Source organism: Necator americanus, chromosome V, assembly GCF_031761385.1.
Source record: "Necator americanus strain Aroian chromosome V, whole genome shotgun sequence".
Lineage (NCBI taxonomy): Eukaryota > Metazoa > Nematoda > Chromadorea > Rhabditida > Ancylostomatidae > Necator > Necator americanus.
Window position 1 is genome coordinate 1946729 of NC_087375.1, and position 23274 is coordinate 1970002.

General features: G+C 39.5%; 4 protein-coding genes across 8 annotated transcripts; 2 read left to right on the plus strand and 2 right to left on the minus strand.

The window, feature by feature from the left end:
* Positions 1–178: 178 nt before the first annotated feature.
* Positions 179–6081, plus strand: RB195_012685 (uncharacterized protein; the record flags this gene model as incomplete). 5 transcript variants are annotated; one of them, XM_064202174.1, is made up of 8 exons in its annotated part: positions 179–382; positions 440–524; positions 1944–2066; positions 3206–3342; positions 4380–4499; positions 4550–4652; positions 4713–4866; positions 5985–6081. In XM_064202174.1, the coding sequence occupies 8 exons, from the start codon at positions 179–181 to the stop codon at positions 6079–6081; spliced, it is 1023 nt and encodes a 340-aa protein (XP_064058055.1). The 5 variants fall into 5 exon arrangements, with proteins under 5 accessions (XP_064058055.1, XP_064058056.1, XP_064058057.1 ...); XM_064202178.1 differs by lacking the exon at positions 179–382 and having other exon boundaries at positions 464–524; positions 4707–4866; XM_064202176.1 differs by lacking the exon at positions 179–382 and having other exon boundaries at positions 464–524.
* Positions 6082–6280: 199 nt separating this feature from the next.
* Positions 6281–7645, minus strand: RB195_012686 (uncharacterized protein; the record flags this gene model as incomplete). The annotated part of the gene is made up of 2 exons (XM_064202179.1): positions 6281–6515; positions 7557–7645. The coding sequence occupies 2 exons, from the start codon at positions 7643–7645 to the stop codon at positions 6281–6283; spliced, it is 324 nt and encodes a 107-aa protein (XP_064058060.1).
* Positions 7646–10809: 3164 nt separating this feature from the next.
* On the minus strand, positions 10810–16379 carry RB195_012687 (uncharacterized protein; the record flags this gene model as incomplete). The annotated part of the gene is made up of 13 exons (XM_064202180.1): positions 10810–10942; positions 11018–11135; positions 11516–11705; positions 11763–11956; positions 12117–12243; positions 12300–12413; positions 13985–14075; positions 14154–14291; positions 14410–14629; positions 14688–14811; positions 15047–15162; positions 16145–16234; positions 16364–16379. The coding sequence occupies 13 exons, from the start codon at positions 16377–16379 to the stop codon at positions 10810–10812; spliced, it is 1671 nt and encodes a 556-aa protein (XP_064058061.1).
* A 298-nt stretch (positions 16380–16677) lies between these two features.
* Positions 16678–23118, plus strand: RB195_012688 (uncharacterized protein; the record flags this gene model as incomplete). The annotated part of the gene is made up of 18 exons (XM_064202181.1): positions 16678–16800; positions 17919–18057; positions 18137–18230; positions 18364–18452; positions 18529–18657; positions 18995–19133; positions 19228–19319; positions 19393–19497; positions 19589–19632; positions 19713–19787; positions 20329–20453; positions 21043–21195; positions 21278–21415; positions 21915–22040; positions 22114–22231; positions 22305–22384; positions 22459–22598; positions 23057–23118. The coding sequence occupies 18 exons, from the start codon at positions 16678–16680 to the stop codon at positions 23116–23118; spliced, it is 1971 nt and encodes a 656-aa protein (XP_064058062.1).
* Positions 23119–23274: the final 156 nt, after the last annotated feature.

Consider the following 23274-nt stretch of genomic DNA (forward strand, 5'->3'; position numbering starts at 1 on the left):
GTGCAAAGTTCAAGAAGATCAGCCGGAAGCATCAACTTCACCTCCAAAATGATCTCCGCGTGCGATTGCCGCGGCGAGTCGCCTCCGACCATTCGCGACATCGCGAACGACAAATCCCATACCGCGAAAAGTAAAATGAATTCTCAACGGTGGGGAAACACAGCAATATCTGTGGTGAATGGCTTCTCAGCTATTCTATGATTATCCTGTCTTGAAACCCGTTGAAAAACTAAAGAATGTCCTTCAACAAGCGCTGAAAGCAGCGAAAGATCCAGTTCAAACGGTCCGCAAAATTTCGTGTTTGTCTCATTTGTCGCCTACAGACCTTGATCGTCATGTCTGCCAATACGTTTTTTGTGCTATGAAAAGTCATGCGCTAGAGGTTCTCTTCTTCAGAGGCTCCCATTAGAATCGATTGCTTATCGTTGTGATTTAGTAGGGTTGTCTTCCTCCTATTTCTTCAATGGTTCTGAATACTGAGGAGTCCGTAGTTATCGAAGAGCAACCGCTAAGCTTACGAGGTGGTGAGTTCAGTCATTCTTCTGCTCCTGTTTTTCTTTTCATAGATCGCATCGTACTATATACAGTAACTGGCGTGCTTGTACTGTATATCAGTGGTTAATAGGTTTCCTGGATGAAAACAAACGTCGTTAGTGTTCAGAAAGTGAACTTAATGACGGCACAAAATGACTTCATATTAATATGAGTGAAAAGTTTTCGGAATGTCTAAGAATACATAGTAGGTATAGTGAATATCTTCTAGGTCTCATTTCCTTTCTCGCAGTTATCCCTAGGGGGCCAGATTAACATAGTCTCAAGTTCCTTCTGGTTTTCGAGTCTTGGAAAACGATTCTCCTCTTCCACTACTATCTTAATTTACACCTTCTGAAGAGATTTACCGGTTCGGATAATGGTATAAGCTCTCTTGCTATCTTACAAAGATGACATATTGGTAGCCTGGTCAATTATTGTATATCATATTAATCCGGGAGAAAACTACATTCCGAAAGAAAGCGCTCATAGTCGTATTTGAGGGAGCGACTTTTGGACCCATATTTCGGACCGGAATCACCTGATATCCGTTCTGCATTCCGTTCTCTTAGCCTCTGCGGCTTATTTGTTGCGGTACGCTCATCTGTTGTTGATTAATGTTCAGCTGGGCGTCGCACGACGAAAAGTCTGCAAACGTTCCACAGCGGAATGCAGCACGAAAATCAGGTGATTCCGATTGATTGGATGATGTGCGGTTGTCTTGGTCTCGCTGCATTTGCAGATTTGATGGTTATCGACCGCAATTTCCGGCGGTGTGAAGATATGCCGCCGCGTTTTTTGCGAGTGGAGCGGAGAAGCAGGCGATTCTGCTATCGTGTCAACTAAAAAGATGACTCAGCGTTAGAGTGTTTCCCCTAAAGCATGCCACAAATCTGACGTGGTGAGGAAATCAGGGAGGAAAGCTAGAGATGGGGTTGTTGATTGCAGTATCCGGGGTGGTTCACCTAATCTGTCCCTACTCATCGCATAAAACGGTGAGAAAGACGTCGTCTTTTGCGACGATTCCAGTTGCAATGCGCCACATCCAAGTAAATTATCAGTAATGTCTTCTCACCAGCGTATTCAAGGGAGACAAATGAATTGGCTGCTGAGGGGACCGGAACGTGTATATTGATTCGCGTTCTAACGTATCTCGTCGGAACTAAAGCGCTTCCCACGCCGTTTTTTTTTCGACGATTAGGGAAACATGAGCGGAACCACTCTGGTTGCCACAATCTACTACCTGAACTCTACGCTTTCGCTGTGGGTCACCCCGTCAAAATCGTGATACGCTGTCTTTAAAGACTTAAGATAACTCTTCAGTTCTTACAGTTTTTACTTCAAACATAGCACATGCACTTTTTTAGAATTAACTTCATCGCCATTTAAGCTCAATAAATACAATTTTTTAGGTCAGTCTTTGCTACAATCAATAAATGAATTGGAGAAACCTCTTGGCGAACAAAGCTCTGTTTTTAAAACTGGAGATGATTCGTCCAGATTCGCTTTAATCGCGTTGGAGTCAGATTCGAAAGGTTAGCTTACACCTCTACTGATCTGGTGCACTCGATTTCCCGAGCATTTGCATGGCATTATTTCTTGGTTTCACCTTTTTTGTTCGCTTTTATCAGTTGTGAAAGGCAATGTGGTAGTCAGTTTACGCTTTATCTGCAAACATCTTTCATCATGGAAGGCTCATAGCTTTTGTAACTGTAATGAATTATAATTATTTATTTTCTACAACCTTTTTCCCATGGATGAATGATAACAGGAGTAACAACTGAGCTGCTTCGCTGTTAGTGAGCACTAATCGGTCATTTGTTATATACTTGTAAAGAGTATATAATATTGTCAATAATTTTTTCCTCACATCTAAAACCACATTTATATTCTTTTACCTTCATGGAAACAAATCGCTTACCAGTTTTCGAAGCTGCGTAGAGTAGTGTTTTCCTTCTTTACGTCTACTCTGTTTTCTCTAATCGGTGATAAAGGCGTTTTTATAGTTTCGCCTCTATGCTAAGGCATAGGATGGCGGCAGATCGGAGTGTCATTGCGAGCCCTTTGCAGCAAACGAAGCTCTGTCATTGAGATGTTTTTTTTTGTTGCAAATCAAATACATCAATTTAGTTTTTTTTTTTTTGCCTTCCATTCTCCACTAAGCATCGTGTTTGACAACAATATAACGCTCTGAAACTAATTTGGTGCCCCTTTTCACTTTTTATTTATGTCCCTTTCTCCTCAACTACAAAGAAGTGACTTTTATGACTACGTAATTACTTTTTTCGCAGTATTTTTTTCGCTTCCTCATTTCGTCATCAACAGGGTAACGACCTGGCTGTCTTTGAAACTTTTGAACTTCGCAGTGCGCTAGTGTTAATGCGAGGGGCGGGACCTCTCATGATCATCTGTAAGTTTAGATACGAGCCTACAGTACCAGTCCTATCCTTATGTCTAGTAACGATGTCTTGCTTCGGATATCAATCCTTCAGTTCAGAATCTTGTGACGATTTTAGTTCAGTTTTAAGGAATTCAAGTTCCTTCCGTAAGTTCAAGAGGAGATCCATAACTCGCTTTTTCCGTTCTATAACATCTACACACTCATTCAAAGTAACACTAGCACTATGCCTTTCACAACTTTTTCTAGCACTTTTTCATTTTTTTCGGGATTCAGGTTTTGGTTTCAACATAGTTGGTGGAAAGGATAGTCCTCATATCCCAGGGCACAGTGGGATTTTCGTTTCTGTCATAAAGCAAGACGGACCCGCATACAATGATGGGAGAATCTCTGTTGGTGACCTTATACTGTCTGTGAGTGGCAGATGACCTTTTCAGAACCTTTTTTTTCAAGCATTGCATTTTTGGGAGTTTGTCAGGGTGAAATTTTGTATTCATTGCATGCTAAAATATGTTTTTCCATGTGTGCACTTTTCAAGAAAGATTAAAACTTTTCACTTGTTTAAACCACTGTTTTGGGGAGTGTCTAACTTTGAATTTGTTTCTAACATTTTGATGAGTTGAGAGGAGTTTGTAGGAATGGTTGTGTTGACTAAAGGCTATTAAGCTTTGGAAATTATGTTCTCTATAGTTTCAAGGGTAGAAGCTAAAGTCTTTCCAGAAACAGTGCCGCCTTATGTCCACTGAGATAGCATCGATCGCATAGGACGAGACATGTCAAGAGCTGAAGTGTTCTTTTTAAGGTTTTTGGATTTTTTTTTTTTAAAATTGTTCAAAATGACGTTCTAAAGCGTTGTTTGCAACTGTTCAAGCGGCTGCGATGCTTGTTATGACACACTAAAATTTTTTAAAAAATGCGAATCGGCGCTGTGGAGAAAGCGATCAAGGTGGGACAATAATGAACCGCTGCGGGGAATGATGCCGAATTTGTGGTGTGTAGAGCCGCAGAACTTTTGTATGCGATGTAGTTGATGCTTTATTATCCCATACTATTATGCAATCCACGAATACGTGGGTGCTGCCTTGAGCTTTTGTCATCAATGAAGGCATAAAAGTTGGGATAACACGAAGGACAAAATAAAATAAAAAACTTCACAGATGCTAAGAAAGGCAACTAGGAACTTTCAAGAAGGACTTTGGCTTTTTTAAATTGAATTCTTCCAATCAATTATTGCTGTGCTAAAGCTAACGGAATTTTTATGGGAACATTCCCGCGGCGTTCATTCGACATTGAGCTATTATTGCTAGTGTTACTGTGTGTTTTCTGATATCATATTCAGTGTTCACAGACGCCTTTGTGCACAAACTCGCAGTGTAAGAGTGGGGATTAAAAGAGTTCTTGTCGTAGATTAGTTAAGAAAAGCAGGAAAAACCAACGTCATGTTTTTCAGATTAATGGAATCGATCTTGTAAATAAAACTCACGACGAAGCAGTAGCAGTTTTTCGTTCACAAGCAGGATCTAATGCTCAGCTACTCGTTGAAATCGGAGCAGAAAACAGAATACTGAATGTGAGAGTTCGACCTATGGATTTTTCTTGATGCATGATTGAAATTTTCAGGAGAAATTCACTGCTGATACACATATATGTGCAGGAAAATCACCGATTTATGGGGATTCGAAACAACTAACTTCTGGTTCACAAACTCCTATAATTTCTTACGGTAATTCAGAGCTATAGGTGTTTCAGTGTTTCTCAATGAAACTAAAAAGTCTAGATAAAGGATCTACTCAGTCAACACCATCACCGCGAGTTGAATCAAAAGGTCAGGAGGAAGATGACGAGTCAGTTTCCAGCTGCGCACCCTCTGTACATTCGTATTTGGATGATGTACCACGGACACCAAAGAGACCAATGAGCTATTTGGATCCAAGGAAGTAAGTAGTAGGCTTTTGTTTCGTTTTCTCTAGTAGCCCAGATCTCTCCACAAACAGATAGGGGTGGAGGTCGTTCACGACCCTTGTGCGCAAGCCTGAACGAATAGAAATAACCCTTCATATCGCGGAGACAATGTATACAGATATAAGTATGAAGGAATAGAAATATTCCTTCATAAAGTGGATGATATTTTGAAGATTTTGAAAGTTATATCGTTGTAGAAAAAAGTTCCCATCGCAAATCTTGTACAGAATCCGGAACATTGTCCGTATGTGTTTATTTTCGGGAAGAAATCACATTTACGTATGAATGTGAAACTACACTTGCGTTAGTTGTCGAGAGCCCTAATTACGAGTGCAGTAGTCATTCGGCCGGAAACATTAGTCTTATTCCTATTAGAAACTTATAAACCATATAGAACCTAATTCCATTTTACGCACCTTCTTCCTGACATGCTTGGCTACTGAGGCTCTCAATGGTCTGATAATGAATATAACGAATGTGATGACCAGACTAAGCAGAAATGTCGATTTTGCCGATTTGTTAAACTCTCTATGTTTTTTTTTTTGGGAACTCAATGAAGAGGTTCACCCAAATTCATCTAAATAGCGCAGACTATCATCACGAATATGCTAATCTTTTTTTTTCCACAAAAGTATCTATTGGAATAGAAAGCGCGAGCATGGCAAAAGGTGTGAAGGCCGACGTGTCTTATATTGGAAGGTGGATACTAGAAAACCTTCATTATACGTATATTTCGCCTCAATCACATTGGCTGTGTGTTTTTCTGGCAGTGAAGTGCAGTGCGTTACGGCAGTCTAACGGCTGCTCGTCAGTCTCTATTACCCTCTTCCGGAGCTCAAATTTTGAAAGTTAGTGTTTTCGTGCTAAAAGATTGTTCTTAAACCGGTAACCTTGGAAGAAGCGGTTATTGTAGGCATCCTTTCTAAACTAGCGTTGACAGGAATTGAACTCTATGATGAATATCTTCACGTCCTTCTGACTGCGTTCCGACTAGTTCTCACTAGAGTAGTTCTGACTCTGTTTTCTTTCATATCTCCTGCCAAATACAAATACGTGAAAATAGTATTGTGTAATGTCGATTCATGTGTTTCAGCCCATCTTTAGTAACGGAAGTTCTCTACGTATCGATTGGTTTGGCGGTTATTTCTCTAGGAATCTACATCGGGTATCGCATCGTTCGAAGGAGATGAACAGATTCCAATGAAATTAAATAGGATAGATCTGATGTATGCATTTGTAGAAAACAGATGTCGAATTTCTTGTGCTTATGGAATCGAAATATGTGGAAAGAAACAGGAAAGATCATTTATAAATAATTTCACAAACTGTTTACAATGTTCACAAACGAAGATTAATTATGGATATAAGCATCAGCATCGCAACAACGACTCAATTTTTGAAAAACGGATCATTCGGATCAGCATCCAACGCACTTCTTTCTGACAAATTTGTGGTCTCTTCTCCTTCCACTTCCGTGACAGCTTCTCTCTTAGGAGCGGTTGCAGCCTCAGCGGCCCGTTGAAGTGCTGCAAGCCTTCTGGAGTAAATTATTGCCACCATTTCCAGCACCAGCGACGTGAACAACACAATCCCAAATGGAATGAAGAATAGGAGCATATCATTTCTAAAAATGTATACACTCCAAAATCCTGCTCGATATCTCCAACAAAAAGAAAACACCTAAACAGTAGTGGAATTTCTTGTTCATTGATATCATTCATTCATTGACATCTAATCAGAAAATGAGTCAGAAGATCTCTTCATTTCCGAAATTTTCAATGAGGCAAGGAAGAGAGAAGAAGAAAGAAGAAACACAAATTTTTCTTGTTGGCTAAAAAAAAATTCCAGAAGATGGAGGACTGTTTTCATTGTTATCAATACACTCCAACAGTTGCAACCACATACAGTAGCTCAATTCTGTGTGTTCACCAGCAACAGTTATCCTTTTGTTTCGACATTTATGATAAGAGACGCTCGCTCTTGTCTATATTTTCTAATAGTATGCCTACGAGGTTTTTAGATGCAACCCTTTATTTGCCTGATGTTTCGGCTTTCTTGCCGTCTTCAGAGGCCTTAATAGAGGTTGATTGGAACAATCCTACGTTTACTCCGTCAAGTGTCACAACATATTTGGTTGCCAGAAGCATGCCGAGGTTTGAAGAAAAGGGAACGTTTGAATTGTTCGCTTTCGTTAACCCACAGGCTATATGTGTATTTATGACCCAATTTCTGAGTTAAAGAGCCTTTTCAATTAAAGAATAAAGTCTCTGGCGTATCAGTCATCTTGGGATGTGTCAACGCATTTTTACTGCAATTTGTAATCGACGGTAAGGCAACGGTGAGCGGAACCACTACGGGTTCCGCAATCCATTATCCGAGCTTTACGCTTTTGCTGTGGTTTTCGTACCATCAAGTTTTTTCGTGAGTTTCCGTTGCGTCGTTGCAACGTGCCGGCGGCATACTATGACGTAATTAGCGAATATGGAGGTATTAGCGATAGCAGGGCGCACTTTGTTCGCACCTTCTGTATTTCTTAGAAACGCTCGTTTCCGTTTTCCTAACTTTCTTACATAACAGGGAGCTAGCCGGTCACGCGAGCTTGTCCAATTTCTATTCCGATTCTGATAACTTTTGGTAATTTCACATTCTCACTATACGAACTTACGGGTCTCGTTGTGGGTTCTGCAACCTTCGATCACTGCCAAGTGGATCGTACACACCTGCTATGTCGCTGCCAGCAATCCTCAGTGGCATTTTCTAAATCTTTTATTAAGTAGACACAAAAAAATGAAATGAAAAAACGGATGAAATGCTAATGGCAAGGACCCTTCATATCTACTACTGTTGCATTCATTTACCTAAAAGCTTCGTTTCAACTATACAAGCCTGCGGTATTCGCACAATCAGCTTGCTTGAACTCTACATTCAAATGAACCAATCATTATCGATTAATGGTAAGAAATAATGCTATCATTGTTGTTGTTTTCGTTATATAGGAGTATTTTCACAAACAGCTCGTCACTCAAATTATTTGCTTTCGTGTTTGTTTGATTGCACCAAATTTGCATGAGTGAGTGTTTCTTGAAAGCTGTAAGTCCTTAGAATTCTGTGACGCCTCATCGCTGATGACGACGAATTAATTTTCGTAGCTTTTGATTGGTTGCTTGAGCTATAGTCAAGATAGGTATTGATCTTTCTTTATTAACTAATAGCTAGTTGTCGCCTTCGTCAGAGTGTGAAAAATCAAAGTCATCAGAGACTTGTCCTCTCAAGCGCCTCATCACTTTATAGAAAGCATTCAAGCGATATGCAAACTCAAAAAACAACACATCAGCTAATGCTTACCTCATTTGCCGAATTTAGTAATGTTACAGACCACCACGACCAAAATCACGAGTCATAACGGTTTCTAGGTTGGATCTAATGATCCGCCCGTAGATCAAAAATTGCACAGATCTGATCCATTTGGCGCCAGTTCGTTTGTGACCGCAATGCACTCATCCTTTCTGTTGATTCTGGACGTTTGGCTGTTATCTGAAATACCTCTAGTGATCTGCGTGCTATGATTTCGAACTCGAAGGATAGTATCGCAACTTCTACTCTATTTCGGAGTTTTCATCATGTATTTTACGGTGTGCTGTGAGTGCGGTGGATGGTTTAGATTTTACGAGCCCATCTAGATGCCACTCGACCCCGAACACACAGCTCACCTATCCTGATACTATGCAATCACCGTCTCTTCCATATGAACAAACCATGCAGCTTGGAGTTGTACAAAGTCGGTCATGCTCACGATTACGTATCGGCTGACTCTTGAGGTTCGTTAGTAGTATCTCCACAGCCTTCTCATAATTTGTATACCCGCTTTGCGTAGACAGCTCTGTACCGCACTGCTCATATCATCAGACATGTAAGGTAGACAGAACGGAATCCTTTCTGGGCAATCCATGACTTCGTTGGGTCTTCGGGAGGGGAGTTGATTGATTAGTTTTCGATAGCAATCACTATCGTTTTTTTTTTGTCTGAGATAGCCTGTCGTCAAATGTTGTCAATTTTGTTCGACGCGAATTCTTACGTATATTAGAAATCATGTGTGCCTCGGATTTTGCTAGATGAACCACTGTCTCGAAAGAGTGCTTGCTATTCGCTCTCTCACCACAAACTTGCAATATACATCGTACCAGCGGAGTGTCGGGATTCTGTGCAATCAGTGCTACATCAAGCATCTGACAACATTTGAAAATGGAGGGGTTGAAGGAAGTGACCGCAGCGACTGGTGATGAGGAACGAAGCAGGGTGAGCACTTGGTACATTGCTTGAGACGATGATCGATCACCACTCATTTATTGATCTGTTGCATTCCGCAAATCTGCCTCTCAAAACCTACGGAATACAACAAAAAGTTGCCTATGGAAGTGCTTGAGGGTACTAATATCAACACGTCGCGGAAAATGCCCTACGGCATTCGTCCATCATTATTGTTGATTTCGCCTCTTTTTTTTTCGGAGAATGTGGAACTTTCCCAACTGGGGTTTTTATGTATATTAGCCACGAATATGACAATCATCTTGAGTGAAAGTAGCAATTTTATGGATTTGTTGGTTTTTACGAGTATTTTTTTCTTCTTGGATTCAATAAAGCCTTGCTATGTGGTATGTGAGTATACGGTTTATACGTGTTTCAATAACAACTTTATCCTGGAACATGTATTTTGTCGAGTAATTAATTTCGTCAACCCATTGGTCATGGTCAGAGCGGAAGGTTTCAGCATTTTTGCCTTATCATCTCCGTCAATCCTCCCATTCTTCTCTTTCTGGATACTGATCAGATACTTTGATGCATTGCCGAGTCAAAACGACCTGAAGCCGCGCGCGTTCGCTGCAATTGCTGGTAGTTAAACCAAGAAATAATAGTGCACAGAAGCGTCACTGTCAGTTTTCTACGGGTATGAAAACGAACCTTTGAGAAACAAAGAACATGAATATCTGATGTCCAACAGAGCATCTATCTTCTACCTACGCTGTGAATGTGAAGCAGCATCGTGATCTGATTATTTCATCTTCTTGGTTTTAATTCTTTTGGGAGCTGAGATCTTCTTGAGCACGGGTTTTCTGAATTTTGAGATCCTTTTGATCTCAGAGCTATCTGAAGTTTAAAATCTTCTTGGTCACAGTACTTCTCGAAGTTTATGATTCTCTTGGTCATTGAGCTTTCTAAGGTTTGCAGTCCTCTATCCGATTAACTTGAATAAAAATCGATAAAGATGACATCAGCACAGGAGGTCGGCGAAGCCGTTGTTCACATATACATAGAATATATATTCCAAACATGAACAAACATTTCTTCCGTTTGGATTCGACTGAGATCCAGAGAAAATCTGCTGAACAAGCTAGAGAGGAAAAACTATAGAAAAGTGGCGTATGTACGACTAATTCTTTTGTTCCGTTATTCTCAGTATCTCATTAGAGTTTATCTCAACATTAGTTTTAAGCCTAAAATGATGTTTCTGAAAAAAAAACTACTCTAAAGAGAATATACTCTGAGTTCTATTTATCAATACTGTAGAACAAATCCAGCACAGTTTTTGCCGATTTAACACCACAATTTCTCCGTGAAAAATTGATGCACATACTGAGTAAAACTTGTGAAATAATAATATAATACAAATACCCGCTAGAGCTACAATTTCATAACAATGAAAAAGCCAAGGTAAAACATATACGAGCTACCATGACCGTAAGACAAAGTTACACCCTAGTAGTTGTTTGACAAAGTTTCAAGAACAAGTATTTTAGCATCTAATTCGTAAGCAATTCTAAAGCACAATTGTCAAATTTGACTTATATTAATTGTGTAAGTAAGGCTTCAAAAATTTTCAATACTACTACATAGGAAGAGTAGGAGCTTTTTGTGAAGCATCAGAGACATACACTTTTTACAATCATGTCTATTGTTTCATCCATTGAGTCGCGTGCCACAGCACCTGAGTAAGGTGGCATGGTGACTGCAAGCTGAGTTGTGATTTCGTTTTCGTCACACGAGTAGAAGTATCTTTAAATGTAAGAGATAAGATACAAAGAGCCAACTTGAGTCGCGCAAATAAAAATTTCCGAAAAAAAGTCTTACTTCTCTAGAATTTCATGAGCTGCAACGTGTATGTTCATGGAGTGACTGTTGCACAAAAATTCCAACTTATCCTTTGCTCCGAGCTCTTCCATTCGAGTAGCGACAGGATTCAGGAAGTCTGGAGAAATAAAAATGAAGGGTATAAATGGGTATGCAAGAAAATAACGAACAGTATCTAGAAAAAGATGAAATTATAAAATCAAACGTCATAATTACGCAATTATTTCTAGAAAGCCAAAAAGCACAAAGCTATTATTCTTAAGAACTTGGCCTTCCAACAATCAACAATGCAGTCCTTGTGCAATTCAACATTCGACATCTTATAAAATAAAGGTCCACAAAACCTATCTGCATACGCTCTCTCTTTCTCTCTCTTCTGCTATTAGGCCTTTTGTGGTCATGACGAGAGATATAGGTACAATTCATACATAAACTTCCTTCAGACCCCCTTGAACGGCTATACTATAATCTAACCACTTGTAGTTTTTGATCAGTTACCTGTCAATCCTATCGCAAGTTCTTCTCCATAAGCGAGCAAGGAAGACAGAGCTTCCATAGCGTCAGCAACAAGTGAATATTCCAAAACTGTAAGAAAGTCACAAAGTGGAGCCAATAAATCGGCTGCTAAAAGTGCCGCGAGATGACAGGAGCGGGGAGACGTTGCAGTGTGGTACATGATGTAGAACGCCTGAAAACCCATCTTCATCGAATTTCTCAATTATAGAGTGAATACCAAGATCAACACCTCTTTACGGGTTTCATAGTCAGCCATCTCGAGCAAAATCGACATTTGCTTAAGCGTTCCAGCATCGAGAACGGCTTGTAATACATCACCACCTTCGGCTGCGATGTTACTACAAATGAAGCAAGACTCCCGCATCGTTGTACTTCGCGACATAAGGGGAATAAGGTTGTTGAGTAGATTCTCCCTAATCATATCTGGAAAAAAAAAAAACAAAAAAAATGTGCAGTAGACGAAAGAATGGTGATCTACTCAAATAAATAGTAGCTAAATACGTAACGGTATATTTCATATCTCTATTCTCTCTCTTGACAGCTTCAACATCTCCTATCATAATCTTATAAAAAGAAGTCCTACCTTTCGTGTACAACGATGTTTCTTGTATGACATTCGCAATGCAGCGTAAAACACCTTGCAGGACATATGAAGAACACTTAGGTATTAAATATATCAGTTTACATAAGATTCCAGCATCTGCCATAGGCTAAACAATGAAATTACTTGGAATATTTCAAGTGGAGTGGAGAAAGAAACACTCACCCCATAAAACTCTACACATTCGGACATTAGTTTGCAGGTCCGAACAGCGTCAGCCTGGATAGTTTCGTCCTCAGAAGATAAATGACGAGCAACAAGAGGTAGCAAGGGACAAAGCTAAAATAGTTCGTACGGAAAGAATAATCGAACACACCGAACTGATACATTAAACCAGAGCGCGGCACTGAGTTAATATAAACGAGTAGTGTATGAACATTGTATATGGTATAGTCATTGTATACGCCTGAGACTTCATCCTCTTATGGGGAGCTAGCGGTTCAGATCTAGATGGGACCTTCAGATCAGGTTCAGATCTAGATGCGAACTATGGCAATTAATGATGCTAGAAATGGTCCCTCCTCGATCCGAACCGCCCAACTTCCTGAACATCCTATAATTCGCAGTTGTTCCCTTTAGATCCATTTCACAGTACCAAAATAACGTTAAAAGAGGAATCAACCATTTTCTTATTTAATTTTAGAAGGGGACGAAGGGTTGCGGAGACAGTTTTCAACATCAACACCGTATTTTGGTCCCAAAACTACTAATGATAGTAAATTAGTGGTACAAGCAGTTTGAAATTTGAAGCAAAATGCGAAGTTGGAGAAGATAGATAAGTAATGAGAGCCGAGAAGTATATCCAACATATAGAAAAGATGCATCGAGAACTACTACACTCATTTACTAAATCTTCCAGCAAGCGGTTATTATTTCTTCAATCATTTCGACAAGTATTGCAGGAAGGCGGTGTGTAATCACCAGAAAACAGAAAACGCCTCTCACAACGCCATCAAGTCCGGAACAAGGACCCCTCCTAAGAAAGGATAAACGAACTTATTTCTCATCGAAAAATTGTGTTATTGAATTAGTCATAACATTGATGAATAAGAAATGTGTTTGTGTTTATTCATTGTGATTTAGTGATCCACAAACGGCATTTCAGTCGCACTCTCCAGGCAAAGTCTCACCTCTTTCTGGCTACTTGAAACAGTCACGCATGAGAATTTCTAAGCAGTACGTAAAATTGGATAACGGAGGGAAAGAAACGCGCTCCTTCTCTAGCCATTTTGCACATATTTGCAGGCAACAGGTACTATGATAGAGGGTCCAACATAACTAGTCGACGGCCATGCTTTCATACTAATCAGCTTTGAACTATGAATTACATGGAAAAGTTGTTAAGGTGAAAGCATGATATTTCATTGTGAGCGTTTCTGAGTGCAAACTGTACTCACTTCCCCCATTTTAAAAGGAAAAAAAAACTAAGACAACGCCAGCACAGTCGACTATCTGGATAAACAAACAATCGGAACAAAAAGAGGCCCATAGAACTCAGCCACTTCACGCAACGTGTGATCGAATCCACTTACAACGGGAGGTGTAAAAATCCTCACATAAAGTTCTCTTCCTATGTCTTAAACATTTTATGGGAAGTGTTAGCCAGGGTTTACTTGATAAGTGAACCGAAACGAATCTAAACGTCAGGAGCCCTGAGTAGAAAGCGAAGGGAGATTTCTAGTAGGAGACTTACCGACATTCACTATCACTAAACAAATAATCACCACTACCGAAGACCATAAAAGAACTTTAGTATCTTGTTCTTACGTTTATAACGTTTACGTTCGAAGTAAAATATGTGATCGTCAACAGCGCTGAGCATTAGAATTTTACAAAAACAAAAAAAAAACCTCAGCAACATCAGGAGTGAACTCGTGAATGTCTGCAAATAGAACAGCAATCAAAAACATCAAATGTCTGAGGATGACAAGCTTCTTATTCCTGAAATTATCTAGAATTCGTACTTGGTTCTATCACTGGGTTGTCTGGAAATAAGAGAATTGAAGGAGTGTGTAGTACCTAGATGCAATTTGTAGAATGTCCTGCACAATTCCACTAGCAACAACGAAGTTCCTATTAGCAACCGAGTTTTCCACCAAGCTAGCAACAGACCATAGAAGCTGTGATAGAACGGAGTTCTCCAGTTGTCCTGGCACCCTGTAGCAGTAAACAACTACTTTGCTCCAGGAGAAAAGAATTCTAGATTTATTAGAGTGACCTATTGAAAATGTAGAAAAACAAACAAATCAAAAATGGAACAACTAAAACACCGCACATGCTTTTTGGAGAAGCAGCTCGTCGGATAAGACCACAGAATGTAGAAAGGACTTGACCACGAACTTCGTTCGTAAACGGTTGCTTTTCGTGTCGCCGAAACATGTTTACAAGAATCCATGATACATCATCGATAAGCTCTTCATCTCCGCGGATAAGCAACCGTGTGAGTTGGGAAATGAGCGATATGTCACCCAAACTCGACATGCAGTTCACATCCTCTAAATTGAGAACATGTAAAATAGTCAGACGAACAGAATATACGATTAAAGGACTTACCAGCGCTTTCAGAGATCTTAGAACGTAGAAATTTTAGACCAGCACATTCGTTCTGGAAATTCCCACTCTTTATCATGTCAAGAACAGCTTTCGGAATGATGCAACAGTCATCTGCGAGCGTAAACTGAAAACAGACGCGATGAAATGAAAAACTTTCTCGAAGCTAACGATGGATGAGATTTACTATGTACCGTTACAGTGAGAACAAGGATTCATTACAAAAACTCGTTTTTTTTTTAATTATTACAACTTTTTTCAGTTTTTATTAGTAGACGGAGCAGAGTTGATAAATCTTCCAAAACCAGATACCATACAAAGAGCTATAATTTATAAGTACTGAAGAAGAAACTGTGTGTTACCTCCACTTCGTCGCTGTCTAGCCTTCTCTTACTATTAAAGAAATCTTCTTGCTTCTGCTTTCTTATTTGAACTTCCGATATTCGTCTTCGTTTTCTCAATTCTTCGGTTGACAGACCTGGAAATATTTGCATTAGGGTCCAGAACGGAAGAGAAATACCTAAACTTCTAGTATTCGATCTCATTCACCCATCACTGCATGATTTATTCGAAAGAGTGGAACGGTAGATGCTCGGAAGTTTGCAAAACTCTAACTCCATCCTCTTCTATTGTAAGACATCCCTCTTTCCCTCTAGGATAATAGGATAACCCTCACCGGTTCGAAAGGATTGAAACATGTATAACATTACAGTCCCTAACTCTCATTCCACTTGTAGATTAGTCGTTTCATTTCTATGAAACAGGGTGAAGGACTGTATTACACGGTAAGTTATTCCTAACTCTCTTTGTAATATTTATAGCTAGATGGACTTGCAGTCATAGTTGGGTCAAAACGATATGAAGTACGGTGTAGTTGCGTAAGCGGTTGCGCTCGAAGCGGCGCGGCGGAGAAAGCGGTTGGAATCGAGGTGGGACCATCGCGAACTGCAGCGATGAATGGTGGCAACAAGGATCCCTCCTCGATCCCACACCGCTTCTTGTTCAATTCATCTCTACAATATCTTTCACAATCCAAGCAACCGTAATCGTGCAAGATAGCACAGTTGGACTGAAGATGGATAAAGTGTCGTTTGAAGCGGGGGGGGGGGGGGGGGGGGCACTCAGTGGTGCTCTTATTTCTCGAAGTAAATAATCAAATAATCAATTTACTCGGGGCCCTAAGGCCTAAGCATTAGACTTAGAGGATCTATGACACGTAAACTTAGGTTACTAAGAGAAAAAAGTAAGTTGGAGCTTCGGGAAATAAGGACGCCACTGAGTGCCCCCCCCCCCCCCTCCCCCAAACAGCATTTTCCCCTCGAAGATTAAAAGTATAGAATTTCGGACAGATCCACAAAGCCACGTACTAGTCTTTCTCGGGATTTGATAATATTCAAGAATAATTCATATTCATTTTTTCAATAATTCATAATAGTATGTAAGAGATTCCCAAAGGATACCTTTGAGTTTGTACAGACTTTCATAATGACTTGTATCTGGATTCGAAACTCCTGCACCATCGTCAATATTCATGTAGTTATCAAACTGTCCTAGAATTTACAGAAGAAAAATCCTAATTGCAACTGTTTTTTGTAGAATATACCAAGAACACACAAACAAAACAGGAAAAACTACAGAGTACAAGAAAAAGAAGGAATTATTAGCAAAACAACAGTCACCTTCACTCAGCTCCATGGACGTTGACGGAACTAGTAACGACGAGAGTGAAGGTTCGCTCCATTGCCGCGGTGCGCTCTAGTGAGTAACCGCGAATACCAAATTTCCAATTATTTTCTTGTGGTTACGAATTTCCGAACTTATTTCAAGGAAAATCTCCTGTTGGTTAATAAATCCTAAGTTTTATGAACGAACGATGCTTAAGCTTGACATATAGTCGTTAATTGATTCGTATATTTAATTCGTTCTTTATTTTCTTCCACTTCTTATCAATTCCTCCGGAGATTTCCCTTATTGGTTTTAGGGATTTCATTTTATGGACCTCATTCGGATAGCAAATCCAATAGCAAATCGTAAACAACGCTATTCAACTAAATATTTCGAGCAGTATCGTTCAGCGGGTTGGGCACGAGCTTCTGCCGGTGAAAGTGGAAGTGATGTGAGTTGGATTTTATCCGATTTGTTTCCTTTTTATGTGTTTTGTATAAAAAATGTGATATGTCGGAGTTGAATCCTTTCCGTAAACCATACAGCGTTTCTTCCTTTAACGATTGCATCCGGTATACTTATCGAGAAGTGTCTGTCATAGAGTTGTTTCGCTCACTACTTCATCTCTCGATTCATTTATTTAATAAATAAATATTAATTGAATTCATTTAATTTAACGATACCCGCAGTTTTTGTGTCAGCACCATTTTCACATGTTCTCGAAGAAAAAGATGGTGCCTCTCAAGAATATTGTCTGTATTTTCTGTACTGTATTATCACGTGGATGAATGTATGTTGTTCATCATATAGTTGGCTAGAATGGCGAGTTCCAAAAGGAGAGAAGTCGAATAATTTTGGTTCACTTTCACCTCCTCGTGTTTTGTGTTTAAACTACATAGATTCTTTCGTCAGGAGTATAAGTTCATTTTCTGATTGCAGTTGTCCTCGTAAGTACGAATATCGCAGGGCTTCCTATCTGGAGTTATTTGTCGCAGAATATCCTTCGGCATGCTTTGATATTCGAACTTTTTTCTCGAAATATACTTCTGACAATTACCAACTCATATTTAGACAGACAGAACCAAATGTGCAAATGTGTACTGTTTGAGGGTTTCTTTAGGCAATCTGTCAGAATATGTTAGCGGATTCTTTGAAAGAATTACCATTACCTTGCAAAGAGACAAGGAATTTTGGTTTTTGGTCTAATGGTAAGAATGCGTCACTTCAAACGTATCCTACAGTCGGCGTGTAACTTGTTCTGTCGGCAGTTCTGCTACGTCCTCAGTAGGGCGGTCAGACCCCTGACCTCCCGATCGATATGATGATGGCGCCGATGAGTTTCTTCGAGCTACCTGTTTCTTCCCTTTGTTTGTGTGGTTTTCCCGTCTTTCTTGTGAGGACTCCTTCTAAGATTTCAGTTTGCAGGGATTGATTTCTGCTGTTTTTGTGCGAGATTCAATTTTTCCTAGCTTTTTTTTTAGCATAACTTAAACATAAAATAGCTCGACAAATCAGTTGTTCTTTGGACTTTCATCGTGGCGGATAATAGAAATAGCTCTGTTTATTCAGTGCACATGGGTTGTGTGTCGGTTTTCGCCTCATAGCGAAACTTTGCTCTATCTTGGAGATGATGAAGGGAACATTGCCATAGCAGATGTGGCTCCTGTTGTTGAATCTGATCATGAACTTGGAACTACGATCTTGCAACGTGAGTTTAATCCACATCAGTGTTTTATGCAATCTTGGATCTTCTAATTTATTTTTTTTTTCGAGATTCCTGTGTTAAGATTTTGCTGCACATGAGGCCACTATTATGGATGTTGTCGGTGTTCCAAACTGTCCTACTCAGTTACTGTCTATATCAGGGGATACAACGGTTCGGTGAGTGAACACTGTGTATCTGACAAAAGTGTATACGTCCCGTTAGGTTGGAAGATATTTGCGAGTATTCCATGTCGACTCACATATTCAATTTCCTTTCAATTCGTTTCTTGATCTGGTCCATCTCTTCTAGATTATGGGACCTTCATTCTCAACAATCCACTCTATACTTCGGTCATGAGATGTCCGTTCGTAGTGCATGTTTTGCGCCAAATAATAGTCGTTAGTTTTGTTATCAGCTATTCACTATGTTTAACTATGCGTCTCAACACGATGATTATGAAAAAGTTTTGCTTAGATGTTTTCGCTACGGGTGGACGTGATGGACAGATTCGTTTGTGGGATTCTAGAACAAGTACTTTCCAAAAACAGGGGCAGCAGTTGAAGAAACCTGTGAATATATATAGAAATGCCCATGTTATCAAAGGTAAGCTATGCATGGGTTCAAATAGTTTTTTTGCAACAAAAATGGATTAATATCAAAGTATGAAATTATGTGGAAGTAATATGTAAAAGTAGATGTTTCCTCCGACAACAATTCCACGAAAAGGCCTTCGCTAAAATCCGATTAGACTTCAAAAGATGCAGTTCCTTCAAGCATAGCAGTACAGTTGCAGAGAGTTTCGTAATGGTGCATAATAGACTTGACTTGCATTCTCATGCAAAAGTGGTGGATGGAAGAGCTCACTGACATATAGCGCCTTATTTCGTTTTTAAGAATTTCACTACTAGCAGTCTTTTTATTTCTAGAAGAGTCTTTTAAGATTTTCGTACTCCACCGAAGAGAAAATCAACACCACTGCGACTATCGAATCGTTTGGAAAAGGTGGAACCTCCGAGCGTCACTAGTCTTGTGTATGCAAATGAGTATATGCTGATTTCGGCATCTTCTAATGCTAAAAGGTCTGTGAATTGGTTCTTCTCTATTTTGATGGTGAATAGCGAAGTTTAACTACCAAACTGCTCTGGTTTAGAGAACAAATTGCATTGTTTTCAGTGGCTTGAAGATTTGGGACACTCGAAAAATTGCTGTCAAGGAAGAAGGACATGCACTATCTGTGTTGGAAGTCCCTATAAACAAAGATGCTGGTATGCGACTTGAATCATTGTATTTTAACGTGAGAAATGTTCTGCTCCAGGATGTGCTTTGATAAATTTATAGGTGTCACATGTCTCTCTCTTGATCGGTACGGAAGTTCGCTATTTGCAGCCGTGACAGATAATTACGTCTACGAGTACGGCATCCTGACCAACAACACTAAACCTAGTGGGCATATTGTGGTTTTATTTCTGTTTGTGGTCTTTCTGTACTGTTTTTTTTTTGGATAATTAGCTTCTCTGTAGAAAATATATTTCAGTTCGACATTTTGGTGGTGCATCAATAGAATCTTTTTATGTGCAGGTTCGTGTTTTTGCTGTCATCTACATATCCAGAAATGTTGACAACTGGTGCTTTGTATATTTTCTTTTCGTGTCTCTTAGGTGCAAGCATCTCCTGTTAGCGATCACATCCTTTGCGGCTCGAAGAATCAGCAAGCTGTGCTGTGGGATTTGCAGGTACGTCATCATTAGTGTGGTTCCTGGTTGGGGGTTCAAAATGTCGTTCGAAGGAGATCTTTACATCGTATAAAATATACGCTATGCACTCGGATTTCCGCTCATCTCGTCATGATTTAGAATTATCGTAAAGTGCAGAGCTCAGACTAATCGAAGTGGGTTTAAGATAGATATCTACAAAGTTGATGTAGGATTCAATTCTTAAGATGTAGGGTAAGATAATTAGCCGCTTGATCTATTTTTGCGTCAGCGCACATTCCCTCAAACCACTTTTTCAAAAGATGAGAATTCAGTGGTAAACCGTATTAGGAACTCACAAAGAATGGAGCAGCTGCGCCATTCCCTCGGAAACCGTCAAATCCAGGTTTCCTTGGCAGGGTTATAATTTCTTTGTTACGGTGCATGCCTTACTCCAAGAAGAAGTCATATCAAAATTAGTTTCTGCTGCTTTACCCATCAGAAGAGTAGTTTTCATCTATTCTTTTTTTATTTTCTTGAATTTTTTTGTCACCATTTACCTCTCAATGCAATTCCATTCTAGGACTTACACAACTTTTCGGATGAGCACATGTCTTCCGCAAAACAAGGTCGAGCTGCATTCCCAATGTTCACATTAAATGGACACGATTCTGAAGTGTGCTGTGTTAGTTGGAGTCGCGCCGGGAAGTTAGATATTGGTTCTTTTTGTAATTAAAGTGGCGAAATTTGAAAAAAATTTAATAAGATCAGCATAATGGAGTATTCATACGCGGAAGAAGATATATCATGATTCATAAATTATCCCTATCTATTTCCCTCATCCTCTTCTCATCTTTCTTGCTTTTTTTTTGTTCGTTTTAAAAAAGCGACTGCAGACTTTTAGTTCTCATTATGACGTTTATTTCTATTGTTTTGGGCTCTGCGACACAGGTCGCTATTATTTGGGCTTTTACTGGCATTTTACAACAGCTAGACACTTACAAAATATCCTGATTCGAATAAATGATGCTGGGAATAGGATTTTATGGATTATAGTTACGTCGTGCTCCTAATGCACAGTTTTTGCACTTCGGTGATTTTTCACTAATTTCAGATCAGTACTTTTAGCGGAGTGCAGATTTTTCTTTCTTTATTTTTGTTCTTGACTCTGTTAAATTTATTGTGAAGTTATTCTGTCAAATTATATCTAAAACTGAATATTTCAAACGAGTTTTATTTTATCTTCTAAATCAGTTTCGGTTGTTGTGATATAATTTAATGAAAGCTGTCGACGCAGATACATCGCTTCCATGGATGATGAGCATTTGCGTATTTGGAGCGCTGATACTGTCAAATCGCGTAATAAGGAAAAGGAGCCGAACTCGAATCTGGAAGGAATGACACCTTATCAGTTGAAAGAATCTGAAAAGACTATGCTGCTCATGAACAGGTTTTTTTCTTTTTTTTTTGAAGAATTCATTAGCATTGGAACTAAAGGTGCTTATTAGGAGGTGCTAAATCTTGTTTTCTAGAATGTCAATCGCTCAGTGTCGTCCGGATACGAGTGCTCCTGTTAGCAATACTCCGTCTCGTAAAAGGAAGGAGCCGTTCGCAAGTCCTATCAAACGGTTGAAAACGCCTACAAAGTCTCCGAATTCAAAAATAATGAAGTAAGGTCTTTTACATTCCCATGATCACGGAAGCGAGAGTTTCCAGTGATTTTCGGGATTTTGCTTGGGAATATTGAAGCATATTAAGTATAGCAGGGGCGGGTGTGGTGTAGCGGTTAGAGGTTCCGCTGCCTGCGCGATCGATCGGAGGTTCCATTCCGCCCTAGTGCTCACCAAGCCTTTCATCCCTTCGGGGTCGATAAATTGGCACCAAACTTGCCTGGGAGAATAAAAACACTGACTTGACAGATCGGCTAGCCCCCGATGTCATTGTATAGGCCAGTTACACATTGTTAAACCTCAAACCATTCTGAATTGAAGTAAACGTGGTGGCGCATTCCAAGCTGATTGATTAACGGCGGAAACTTTATCCTTTATCCTTTATTAAGTATAGCAGATCAACAGAGCCTCTAATTGGTTTCAACCTCTCTTTCTTGTTAATTTATTTGTCGCTTGGAAGGGATTACTTTGATTGAAATAATTATTCCATTTCATTCAGGCTAGCTTCTCCCATTTTACCGCTATCTAACATTACGAACGCTACACCAAACTCTCCAGACTCTTCAAGTACGTCGACACCGTTTTCACAGCGAAGGAAGCGACGAAGAAGCGCATTCTCCTATAGGTTCTCATATTATTTTTCTGGAAATCTTGGAATTTGCTTCTTTATCTTAAACAATATTTGGCTTTTCTTCCAGATATCCCACAGAGAATCTACCAAATAAAGTGTACGAACGATTCGTGGCAAAGTATAGGGCCAAACGACTGGCAGAGAATCAGCCGTCAGAAAGCCCAAACGCTTCTCAAACACTCAATGTGAGATTATTCGTGTTTCTTGTAAGAATCAATTCCAAGTGAGATATTTCACGGTCATATTTCTTTATCTTAGAGCACTAAGAAGAATATGGATGATTTCTGTATACGCAGTAGTGGTGGGAAAATGGAGCTAAGTAAATCAGGAAGAACACGGTTTGTTTCCATTTGTTCTCGTTTTGGAGAGGCTTTATGTTACCCGGCGATGATGGCACTTAGATCTGTTTAAGGTTACCCAGTGTCTCAGAGTTTACTGGCTCTGTTTGCTCTAAAATGCTCACAGAAGACGATCGTGCTCATCAAAATTCTCCTCGGAAACTAACAATTAAATTGACTCCCTTAAAGTCAAGACCATTGACACAAACCAAAGGTATGTTTGAACATATAAGCAAACAGTTTTCTGAATTTTTCGGAAGAAAAAATTCCCGAAAACACCACATGTTTTTACTCGTAAGAGTGCGGAGTATGTCCGGCGAATGAGTAAATTCATTTTGTGCCGCATAATGTCTACCATGTCACCGTATGCAGTCATTTTGTTGTACTTTTATATTGTATTTATTTGTTTTTTAAATATAGTTTTTATAGTAGTTCATAGTATTCTATCACTAGAAGTCTTGGTATATTTCCCAAGCTCAAATTGACTTTAGATTTCGTATGCTCATCGTAGTTCAAAAGGAGTCGGTCATGTGAATGAATGAGGATCACATTTTACGCCTATTCTTCAGTTTTGATTGTCTAGTTTTAAAAACTCGATTTCACGATATTTCTCCATTTCCACAATTTCCAGACTCATAGCTATAATTTTCGAGTTTTTTTTATTATTTTTAGAACAATCGAGTATTCAAAGAAGATCGAGCCGAAACTTACTAGATTATTTCTCAAAGAAGTGATGGGATGTTCAGCAAGAATTCTCTTGTAGCAAAACCTATAAGCGAGTGACTGGCGGTGAAATTTATGAACGATAGCGTGCGCCAGTTGCATGTAGGCTGCACAACTAATACGTGCCCCACGGAACATTGATAAGCAATCGCCTATCAACATTATTT